Source organism: Fukomys damarensis, unplaced genomic scaffold (assembly GCF_012274545.1).
Source record: "Fukomys damarensis isolate Sample0158 unplaced genomic scaffold, DMR_v1.0_HiC HiC_scaffold_30, whole genome shotgun sequence".
Taxonomy (NCBI): Eukaryota; Metazoa; Chordata; class Mammalia; order Rodentia; family Bathyergidae; genus Fukomys; species Fukomys damarensis.
Window position 1 is genome coordinate 28,697,352 of NW_022900942.1, and position 12,748 is coordinate 28,710,099.

Genomic DNA, 12,748 nt, shown 5'->3' on the forward strand with positions numbered 1-12,748 from the left:
AAAAGTAATATAAAGAATATTTGCTCTAATTTCCTAAATAGAAGTCACTTAATGCGGTAGAAATAATTTTAAAATACCTGAATAATAAAAATAATTTACTTTTTCAAAATACTAAATACTTACAACCCTATAATAGGTTAGATAAACTCAAATTTAAAAATAAAACACTTATTTTTCATTAGTGTCAGCTCCCAACATTTTTTCTCTAAGATGTACCAAAATTGAGTTCCTAAATGCAGTTATGTGGGGCCTAAAATACTTCATGAACCTACATACAAAACTTACCTTGTCGGATGCCTCAGAAGCCAAGAGGTTAGTTGCAAGGGTTTGTAGCTTATGATGGGCCATATTCTTTAGGGCAGCAAGACTACGTCTTGTCATAGCTTGTTTGAGATTGACTGCTGGGTGACTCAGTGAATCAACTGCAGCAGGAACTGCTTCATCACAAGCATTCAATATCTCCACCGCTGTTATTCCCATCACACAGCGATCCAATGCACCTGGGAGGCAAATATATTCACAGATATTATACAGTCCTATAAAAGTTTAAATACATTTTTTAAAGTAAACTGGCATAAAAGTTTTTTATTTTTTATCATGCCTCCCCCAAACATCTTCTTGTACAGTACTTCCTTGCTCAATAATCTTCCATGTAGATCACCTCATTCTTCTCCCTTAAGACACCTAACACAACTTCTCAATAAAGTCAAGTGCAGAGCCAAGGTTCCAACAACTTCCTTCAGGCTTTTCCACTCTCTTTGTATTTCCCAGGGGGTTTCTTTGACTGCTCCCATAGCATTACACTACTACAAACATCAGATTTGATGACCTGCTCAACATAAAAGCTATGCATAAAGATTAAACAAAAAAACCTTACTAAAATACCACCTTTTTTCTGCCTGAATAAATTCTTGATGATTTCTATCTCTAGGAAATCACCATAAAACAGGAAAATGTTGTAATTTCTCTATTACTCTACAAATCTCATTTTTGTTTTGTTCTGTTTTGCTTTTGTTTTTGGGCAGAGTACTCAACCCAGAGCTTCATGTGTGCTTGCTAAACACTGAGCAAGATTCCCAGACCCTAGTCTGCAAATTTCTTCTTTCTCTAACCACCAATATGCTTACCATATGTTTGTGAAAATAATGAGTACTTAAAACTATTTCACAGAATTTTCATTTGACCTTCCTATTTACCTAATGTATGCATTTCTTGTCTAAGAGCACAAATTTTTTCCTTCTGGATAATTGAGATTTCGTCACTTCCTTTCAGGACTCTATTCCATTATATTTCAATGAGTCATTCCCTGTTTTTGTTTGTTTTTCATCAGTTTCTCCTTTCCCTGCTCTATCTTCTCCCTAACACTAATTGCCAGGTAATATAGTATTTACTTAAAGTGTTTGACCTGCCTCTCCCCACCTAGAATTATAAACTACACAAGAACTTGTCTTAGCTACTTTGTTCGCTGTTATATACCTGACACACTGGACAGTGTCTGGCACAGAGGTGAGACTCAGTAACTATTTGCTGATTGAATAAAGACACAGTTAACAGCTTTAAACAGAGAAGTCTAAAAAGCCAACAGAATAATGTTCAAAGCATATGAACTAAGAAAAGAAATAAAAATGGAGAATAATCATATGAAAAGACATCAACCTCACTAATCAAAGAAATACATATTGAAGAAACAATGGATTACCATTTAACTCTTACAATGACAGATATTTCACATTCTGAGGAAACTAGTAATATACTTTTAACATAAAATTGATAATTTTTTTCTTTGACAAAGTGTATTATATTTAAAACTCACATTTCCTTTGACACAGAAATTCCTATTCTAAGATTTATAGTAAATAATCATATCACATACAAATTGTGAATGTGTAGATTTAAAATAGCATATATACACTTTAAAGGAACTTCATGGCTATCAAAACATTAAAAAAAGCACAGGTATTATGTGGAATAAATGCCACAATATATCGTTAAATTTTAATAAAGTAACAGTATCTAGAATATCACGGGGAAGAAGGGATCCTACAATTAAAGGAAAAAAATCATTAATACAGTGTATTTACATGGCTGAAGTATCAGGGAATTTCATATTCCTGTACATGAAGATTTGTAGTATTGATATACTACATTGTTTTAAAATATTGTGGAAAAATAAAATAATTTTGAGTGAGTTAAAATTAGATCTTGAAAATGATATTTATGCTATTCTTTCAGATATCTTAAAGTTTAACAGGAATGAATTTAGAATTTACTCTTCAAGTTCTTCATTTTTTTATTAAAGGTTGTCTATAATTATAATGGAAAGGCTTAAGTGATTCTCTCATGATTGTTATTACAAGATAGAATCACCAACAAACAAATCAGCAAAGCACAAGTAACTAATTTGCACCAAGTAACTAATTTGCTAAAAGTACCAATAAACTCAATGAGAAAAAAAATAATAATTTGCTTCCTAGTATCCTTCCTTTGAATCGAATCCCAAGTCATTAGTGAGAATGAACAAGGGCAGATATTTATTTATACTGAGTGGAGAAGTGAGGCATGTCAGTGAGGATTTTTGTTACTTTTCTGTTGTTACTGGGGCGAAATACCTGACACCCAAAGATAAACAGAGAAAGGTTTATTTGGCTAAGAGTTTGTAGAGGTTTCAGTCCATAATCAACTGGCTTCAAGGCAGAATGACAGAGCAGTAGTAGTTCGTGGTGGAGGAAGCAGCAAAAGCAACAAGCGACCGTAACAGTCTTTCTGCCCCTTTTAACTTATTCAGACTACTCAGGGTGAGGGTGACTAGCACTCACAACCTTAATACTAGTAGCCTCGAGCCCAGCCCACCATGAATCATTCACACATTGTAGATTCAGCCACCTCCAAATTAGACTAACACCACATGAGGCTCTGCAGGGATATCTAGACACAACTTATAACAGGAACGGACCCGCAGTGGCCCAGAGCTGTCTGCGACTGAGAGTGTAAAGAAAGTAGCTAAATAAGAGGGTGGCAAGAGCTTGGCACAGGGGGTTCAAGCCCCAGAAACATGTGCAAAAAGAAACAGTTGAAGCCTCAGCAGAAGAGAGGTTGTGTTCATCCCGGGAGGCAGCCCAGAAGAGAACCCAAGGGAAGACCCCAGGAGCCTGAGTATGACAGCAAACTGGCACAAGATATTGACCTAAGAGTATGAGGACATCCACACAGTAAAGGGGAATAGTCTGGGGCCCAAAAAAGGTGAAAAGAGCATCATGGGGGGGGCGCTTTACACAAAAGACTAGGTCCCAAGGCAGAAAGAGGGGAGAGGCCAGCAACAGAGTATCAGAACCGGATGGATGACAAGGATATGCGGGTAGAGAGGTGACAGCATCTACGTGTGCATGTGCTGGAAAATAAGACAGTGCTCAAAAACAATAAAAAAAAACATGTCCAGCCTGAAGGAAATCCCACTGCCCAAATCCCAAGCATCAAAATAAGAGTTTATGGTTATAATCTATTAAATAAAATATCAACCCAAAGGTCCATACTGACAAAAATAAATAAATTAAGTTTAAAGAAGAGATACAGGGCCTGAGATTTAGCTTAGCACAAGCACAAGGACCTGAGTTCGATCCCCAGTACCAAAAAATAAATAAGTAAAGAAGAGATACACACAAAGTTTCAAAGTATCTCACCTCAAAAATGGTTACTATTACAAAAGGAAAAAAAAGAATAAATTTCCAGTGAAGAATCAAGAAAATACTACCTTAATTAAGTGATCTAAATAAACACCATCGATGAAACAAAATTAAAATCATGTGTCATCTAGTAGGATGCAATGAGAAAAATGTGAGTTGTTGACAGATATATAGCCTGAAAATAATTATGAGAAAACATCACTCAAACTGAAATTGAGTAATATTTTACAAAAGAACTAGCCAGTAATATTCAAAAGTTTTAGTCTTTAAAGTAAAAGAAAAACTGAGAAACTGCTTTACATTGGAAGAGTCATAAAACTAAATACTACACATAATTCTAGTCTAGATCCTTTTTTAACAAAAAAAGACTTTAGTTAACAACTAAAGAAATGTGCAGCCAGGGATTTAGCTCACTGGTGCTGCCACCTGCCTTGCAAGTGCAAGGTCCCACGTCTGATCCCCATTACCAAAAAGAGAAAGAAAAAGGAAAAGAAATTCGCATGGGGTCTGAAGATTGCATGGTAGTGATTTATCAGTGTTAGTTGACTTTAAAAGAAAAAGCGCACACACACACACACACACACACACACACACACACACACACACACACACATATATGTATCATGGGCATTTGCACATAAAGAAGTAATCAACACAAGCCAAAAGAAAATAATGAAGATCAAGAGAAAAAAAAAAGAATTCCCAAGTGAAACCTACTAAAAATAAATTTTTTTAAATGTGGGAAGAGTGCATTCTGCCAGAATCTTTAAAGATTTTTAAAACTCAAATAAGCAGGAAGAACTTCTTCCTTCAGTCAAGATGGAATAATAAGAGATCTACTTTACACTTCTTCCTGAAACAATTTTTAAAAAAGACACTATATGAAACAATAGTTTTTCCAAACAATGTCCATCAGGCAATTAATGACAGGATCCACAAAAATGGAAAACAAACAAGGTCAGTGTGGTGACCAGCGGCCTGAAGTACACAGTGAGACGCTGTCTCCAAAAGAAAAGACTTTACCTATGCAAAAATCTGGTGCTTGATACACAATTTTTGCTATACATGCTTCATATACATTTTTAAACAGAAATATATATCAACTCATAATTCTCTGCTATGTTTAATATAATTAATTTGAAAAAGATGATCTGAATGCATGTTTAATTAATTCAGTTTAAAAATGGGAATATTAGAAAACTTGGAGAAGCAGAAACTAGGTAAGAAAAGAACAAAGTAAGCTGATAAGACCTGACATATTAATTTCAAACAATATTTGTCAAGCATTAAGACTAATAATTGTACCTATAAATAGGAATACAGCCCAGCATAGTGACACATGCCTATAATCCCAGGTATTAGAAGGCTAAGGCAAGAGCACAGTAAATTAAAGGTCAACCTCTCCTAAAAGAAAAAAGGAAAAAAAGAAGGCTTGAGATGCAGATCAGTGCTCCCTGGGTTGAACAATAGGGGGAAAAGAGTTTAATTTTGGTTATGTAGCAAAGATGATAAAAATGAGTAGATGAATACATTCTTTAGGATTGGTATGGCTAGATAAGAATATTTTGTAACCTTAATCTTACATAAAGCATTGTACTGGTTTGCCAAATAGAAAAGGTTCTGACCTTGTCAAAGGTCTATGGGAATGACAAGCACACTTACTATGAATATCAAATGTGAAGAATGAGACAGTTGATTCCTGAAGCACACGAACAACTCCAGGTAGAAGCAGCCACCACGTAGGTCACTGGCTTACCTTTAATAAATTCATTAGTAGAAGCTGAAAGGTTCAAATGGCCAAATCTTATAGCTTGTTTCTGACTAATCAACTATTTAGTGATGTGAGAGAATAATTTCTATGGCCTATAGATCACTATTAAATTACTAGTGCATCTCATAAAGATGTCTCAATAAAAGAACAAGAGTCGGGACTTCTCATTCTCTAATTAAAATTTTTATTACTAATTTCAACTTTATTTCATTAGGAAACCAACACTAAAAAAACCCTATCTATATGAAGGGGGGAAAAGACACTTAAATGTATAAAGGAAAAACACTTTAAGCATTTTAAGCTATAAAAAATTTGTATAACTCAAACAACATTAGAAAAATGCCCAGAATACATGACCAGATTTAGTGTAGTATGGCTTCATTTGTGAAAATACATTCCTAAAACATTAAGACGAAGGATCAATTATCTCCTCAGAGTTTAAATATATTTCATACATCAAACCCTGGCTGAATCTGATTTATCTGGGCTTATTTTTTATTTACTTAATAAATAAATAAATTTAATAAATAAATAATGTCAATACCTTCAGGATGTACCTTACTGACTCCCCAGGGACCTTTGTATCACTAGCTAAAGCCGGTACAGCAAAGAAAAAGAACATATGCTTATCGTAGTTGAAATCCAAAACAAATTCAGGTCCTCTATTTTTATCTTGATTTAAAAATGCCATATTAACTGACTGCCTATCCAAATCCTCCTGAAGGTTAGAAGGTAATTGTAAAATTTCAACAGTACACATTATGCTTAATATAAGTTGGATTTAATTATTCTAAAAAATTATAAGAACAACAATCTATAGTATTCCTATAGTTCAGGGATATGTGTCCTTTCCTTTCAGAAAAATTACTAGAAAAGTTATTTTGTTTTTCAAAAGATCTCATTTGTAAAACAAAACAAAAAACCTATATTTCATTCTAAACTATTAATAAAATTTTAAAAGTATATAAAATAAATATGATATAGTTTAGTATTTGCAATTTTCAAGAAAATAATACTTTCTTCTTTTATCATATTTATTTAAGCAAGTTCTGGAATAGTTTACCATACTTTTTTATCAGTTTAATATTTATGATATCTTAATTCAGCATTTTCAAATGTCATTATTACTATAGGAATTTTCTTTAATATGAATTCCCACAAAAATTATTTCTAAGTATAGGTAAAGTCATACTAACAAATTCAACAAAGTAACAGGTTAAGCAGCATGTTTAACAGTAACTGGAGTATAAATACATGCATGTATACATGCACAAAAACTTGTAAGCATACAGACATGTGCATATATGCACACATTCTCTTCAACACATTGGGGAAATATTAACTCAGTCTATTTTCCCTGTAAAGCTATAAAGTAGGAGATAGTGCTATCCTAATTTTACAGATGAGGTAATTGAGGGCAAAAGTCATGTAACTTGAAATAGGTTACAGTGCTAGCAAGTGCTAAATTCAAACCAAACCAAAGACAAACTGAGTATCTTTAGTCTGTGAGTGGGACCAAATCAGCAAATAAGACTATGCTGTTTAGTAGGCAGAATGTAATATAGAGGGACACAAAAGTAAAACACAAAATTACATATCTGGTATAACAGTAATTTTGTTTCCAAAAACATCCAGAGACAAAAAAGAAACAAATATGCTGAAATGTTAACACTTACCACTTAGCAAAAGGACTTGGGTTTGTCTCCTTCTCCTAGTACCTTTGTGCTTTTAAAATTAGACAAAAGTATGATGCTCTTTCACAACCAGACAAGAAAAAAAAGAAAGTTAAATGCAAAGAAGTCTGGCAGAGGGCCCAGGATTTAGTTCAGTGGTTCTGCCCGCCTGCCTCGAAAGCACAAGGACCCGAGTTTGATCCCCGATACCAAAAAAAAAAAAAAAAAAAAGAATGTGTATTTTTCTCGTTTTTTTTTTTTTTTGGTACTGGGGATCGAATATGGGTCCTTAAGCTTGCAAAGAGGGCAACGGAACCACTGAGTTAAATCCCCAGCCCCAAGATTCTTTCTCTTCCAAGACAGCCTATGTACACCAATTAAACTGAAGATGATAATAAATAAGATTGTTCCAGGCTATGACTATTCCAAAAAGACTTAAGAGAACTCCCTATTTCACAACAGTACAAGCAAAAATATTTATAGTCTGCAAAAAGTGCTAAACAACGAAAGGTGAAGAAAATGAAAAAATTAACAGAAATATATAATACAACTAGAAATCTAAAGAAAGTTTTAAATTACTGAGAGTGAGTTGAGATTGTACAAGCAGAATCAAATGTGTTCCCCCAAAAGCCTACTTAACTAAAACATTTAGTGACATACTTTAATGTTTCTCAGGGAAAATCATGGTAATCTGTGTATAAACATTATGTATCATTGCTTGTACTTCTATTATTTGTTCTATACTATAACCCTTGTACATAAAATTTTTGAAACTTAAAGTTCTACATGTTTTCTCTATAACTTGAAACCTTCATTTCAGTTACCACTTACTACCTGCCCAGGATTGCTTTCCTGCTGTTCAAATAAGAGGTTTTAATTTTTTTCCACTATTTTGGAACCTGAGACAAAAATAGTTCCTTCACCTTGCTCACAATTCATCTTGGGAATTATACACAAATCAATTATAACTTGCCGTCTGTATATTTGTTCTCATCTGTATTTCACCTTCAATTATACACCTTTTAAGATTGATGAACTGCTCCACGAGTATTTGGCAAAGTACAACCAATAAAATGGTACTTAAATATCTTTCAGTTTAAAGTGATATTTAGAATGAAGAGAATATTTAGAAAAAGAACTGGTTAAAATAAAAGTAGTATTTTCTTTTTACATTTCAGAGCTTTTTTTCTCTTATAAAAGACTTAATTTTTAGGAGCTCAGACATAATTATTTAACTTTCTATTTCTTCACATTTATTCTTACCAGTATCCATTTGCCAAACATACACAGAGCCATCTGAACATCCCACTACCAGGTAGTCATCAGATGGCCTCCACTTGATTATTTGAATAGGGAAAAGGTGACGAGATGCCAGCATGATGCATTTTTTCTCTCGCAAACTTAGAAGTCCCACTGAATGGTCACTGGCTACAGAGCAGATGCAGTGCTGCACTCTCGCCTGAAAAGAGAATAGTCCTTCATTATATTTAGATTAAACTTAGAATAAAAGAGATCCTGTCCTCACCAATTCAAATGAAAGTTAATTATATATTCACAACCACTGAAAACCAACCACAATATTAGGTCATGTTGCACAATCTCTTCCTATATTTATACATAAAATACACCTAATTCACATGGAAACGCCTTTTTTAAAAATTACAAAATTAATCCTAGATTAAAGACTGGGAAAGATGTCTTGGAAAATCTCCTGTTCAAACTCGAAGATGACCTTACTAAAATGATTGCTGTATGTGAGCAGGCAGAGCTGGGAAAAAATTGATCTGTTCTTATGTGCTCTCCTTCCACAGTATGAACTTTCCTTTGTTTGCTGCAAGGGCTGCTTTCCGCAGGGCTTCTGTTTGTGGTTCTGTCATTTAAACCCATGCTCTTCCCTGCACCTTTGCTCAAAAACAATACCCTCACAGTCACTCTACCACTACTGTTCCTCAGGAGTCACTGACACCTCACGCTAATGGTAGCTTTGCCATCCCTGCTTGCTTCACAGCCTGTCTATAACATTGGCAGGTTCACCACCTCACAGCAACTAGCCACACAATAGCCAATTAAACACTGCTGTGTGATTTTTGCTCATCTCTAGTTTTTGCTTTCAATTTCCTTTTAGAACAAAATGAGATAAAAATAACCAAAGAAAGATTTTCCACTAGCAACAAAATTACTGTGACAACTTAAATTTAAAACTTAACTTCTCAGTGACATAGATTATGTTTTCAAGTCATACCAAGAGAAACCATATGAAAATAGCTGTCTCAAAAGTGATTATTGCACATATGGTGGTTATGTCTAGAAGATGAGGCCCACTGCAATAGGCACTGTATATACATATGCTCCCTTCAATGGAATTTTAAAAAGAAACCTGTCATATCTCACTTTGCTGGACTTCTCCTAAGCAAAAAGACTGGATTTAGACAGAGATCAATACTCACTGATTCCCCAAGTGGGAAAGGCTCACAGGTGTTAGGTGAAAGAGGGGAGGGGAGGCAAACGTGCATGGAAAACACTGACACTATGTAGTTGTTGCTGACATTGAATTTAAGCATAAAACCTCAAAGAACTCTTCGAATGCTGATGTGAATCCAATTATTTATAAGAAGACAAAACACCATTCATCTCTGACCATGATAATCATATTAAGTTTAGTTTTAAAGTCATACACATTGGGGGAAGCTGCTATAACAGGCTCCTGTGGGGAATGGGGGACAAGGTCTCACTGTGTGGTTCAGGCTGGCCTTAAACTCACTGTAATCCTCCTGACTCAGCCTCCCAAGCACTGGGATTACAGGTGTGTGTCACTATGCCTAGCTATAACTAGTTGCTTCTATATTGTGGCTGCTAAAAAACACAGGGCTAAATTTTCTGTCTGTAACAGTGGAGGATTTGAGGCTGAATATAAACTCTCGTGGTCTCTTTTGCTCCTCTCATTTTCCCTTCAGTGAGTCCGCTGTATCTCTGTTTTACTGAATGTTTATTTTTGTGAACAACCTAACGTCAATTTTTTAATGAAATAGGGCATTGTTTTACTTTTATTTCTTGTTAGCTTTATTTGCACTTTTTTATTTTATAATAATTTATACATTATAATGAGGACAGCAGCTGTTTACTAATTGTAAAAGCTAAGAAAACTAAATTCAGATAGGTATTATAAAACTTCATCAAAACATTACATAGAATTTTTTAAGCATTTGTTAAATTTCATTTACCTTGATAAACACTCAATTGAAACATACAACATGACATGCTTCTTAAAAAGACACTGATCCCTCCCCAGCCACCATCGCTCAAGCGTCGGGAAGGTAGCCCCTCAACAACCATAAGTCCCCCCACCCCTACCCTGCGCGCACTCTCAGACCTCCTGACTGTGCCAGTCTTTGGACCCACTCTGCAGAGGCAGAGGTGGTCATCAAGGGTATTTTTCTGAGTTCCCAACTTTGAACATCTTTAAAGAAATTGCATGGGAAACCTGTAATAGAACGTTGTGGAGTTCAACCACTCAGAAGGTTGGGGAACTCAATCTGGGCCTTGCAGCCTGAGGTCAGTCAGTGTCATGGGGTTCAGCCATCAGCTAACTGAGACCAGGGGTCTTGCACCTCACTCTCTCTGAGCCATTAAATGGTAAATACACTATACTGAAATTTTGCTCACTGCAGACATGTTCTGGACTGCTTCTTGATTTCAATTTAATTCAAATGATTTAAGGGTGATAGACTAGTGACTACCACAGGTGGTCAGTGTCCAAGTTGTGCTTGATTTTAATGTGTTGCTGACTGTATCAGTTGGGATAAAGCATTGCAGTTGATTTGATGAGCTGTTTTCTCTGATGTTATGAAGATGAGAATGCCTGTGGGTCCTTACAGACACAGAAGTTAGGGTGCAACTATATCAGGAAGATTTGGGTGATAACCCAGAGATTAAACCAAGGACAGTCCGACAACAAAAATTAAAATGAGAAAACACTTAAGCAAGACACAAGGACAGGCTTCCAGTTCACAAATAGCAAACAGTAGGGCAAATGAGGATGAAAAGGCTAATAGTGAACCACCAGGCCACCCTGAACTCAAAGTACAGGAAGTAACAAAACAGATCAATCAGGCTCTAGAAAAATTCAAAACAGAAATAATTTCCCAGATAACCATAGACATAGTGAGCAAAATGGAAGTCGTGATTCGAGACTCTAGAGCAGAAACTGACAAAAAAAATAGATGAGCTCAGGACCATGATAGAAGCCATGAAGGCCCAGCATAAGAAAGAAATGGAAAAAATAAACGCCCAACATAGGAAAGAAATGGAATCCATAAAACAGATTCAAACAGATATCCAGGAGATTAAACACCCCCCATAGAAAGTGTACACAACAGAATAAAAGAATGTGAAGATAGACTCTCAGATATAGAAGATAAGATTGTAGTCAGTGACCATGAAAAGAGAGGTCTCTTAAAAACAGTAAGGGATCATGAGAAATCGATCCAACAACTCCTAGATGATGCAAAGAAGAATAACATAAGACTGATAGGAATACATGAAGTAGCAGGAGAAAATACAAATGACTTAAAAAAGCTATTCGCAGAATTAATGACAGAAAACTTCCCAAACAAAGGGGAAGAATTTGACATTCAAATAAGTTAGGCATATAGGACCCCAACTAACTACAATAAAAAAAAATCTACACCTAGACATATAATAATCAAGATCCCAGAAACCCAACAGAAGAAAAAAATACTATAAGTGGTAAGAGAAAAGAAACAAATCACATGCAAAGGAAAGCCCATCAGAATCACAGCAGACTTTTCAACACAAACCCTTAGGGAAAGGAGAGCCTGGAGTGAGATATTTCAAGTACTAAAAGAGAACAACCTCCAACCTAGACTGATGTATCCTGCAAAAGTCTCTTTCAAAAATGATGGGGAAATAAGACTCTTCCACGACAAAGAACACTTGAGATGAATACCAAACCAGCACTACAAGCAATTCTAAACAAGATCCTAGAAAAAGACAATGAAGGCAACAACACCATGAGGCCCAACAGAGCAAATCAAATAGGCAAGGAAAGAAATTAAAAGGAGAAGGTGAAAAAGTAAAAAGAGTCAACAAAAGGCCAATAACATGTCAATAATAAGTCAGTATATATCAGTTATAACCATCAAGGTCAATGGCCTCAACTCGGCAATCAAGAGAAATGGACTGGCAAAATGGAATAAGAAGCAAAATCCAACAATATGTTGTATACAAGAAACACACCTAGTGCAAAAAGAAGCCCATAGACTGAAAGTGAAAAGAGAGAAAACAATTCTCCATGTGACAGGAGCCCAGAAAAAAACAGGGGTAGCAATCTTATTTGCAGACAAAGTAAATTTCAAACCAAAACTGATTCTAGTTTTACTGATATAGGACAGTACTATGGCATACCTCTATGAATGTAAAATATCTTATACCTGCTTTATGATACATAGTAGGGGCTGTGCTTTATCAGAGCTACATTTAATGATATTACTCTAGAATGTTCTCTCTCCAGATGATGATTAAGATGCTAATAAAAAAAATGGTGCCAGGTACCACAACAGCAACAGAACTTTGCTGTTTTATGGATATTATTCTTTTCTTTGTTT

The 12,748-nt window shown here is 35.2% G+C and overlaps 1 protein-coding gene across 2 annotated transcripts in view; it reads right to left on the reverse strand.

Annotated features, from left to right (window-relative positions):
• Positions 1-12,748, reverse strand: part of Wdr7 (WD repeat domain 7) — a 351,633-nt gene that overhangs the window by 269,959 nt on the left and 68,926 nt on the right. For both annotated transcript variants that reach the window (XM_010611541.3, XM_010611542.3), the window contains exons 14-15: positions 8,388-8,583; positions 286-500 (exon numbers count right to left, since the gene is read on the reverse strand). In XM_010611541.3, coding sequence (XP_010609843.1) covers positions 286-500; positions 8,388-8,583 — 411 coding nt within the window. The remainder of the gene's footprint in view (positions 1-285; positions 501-8,387; positions 8,584-12,748) is intronic.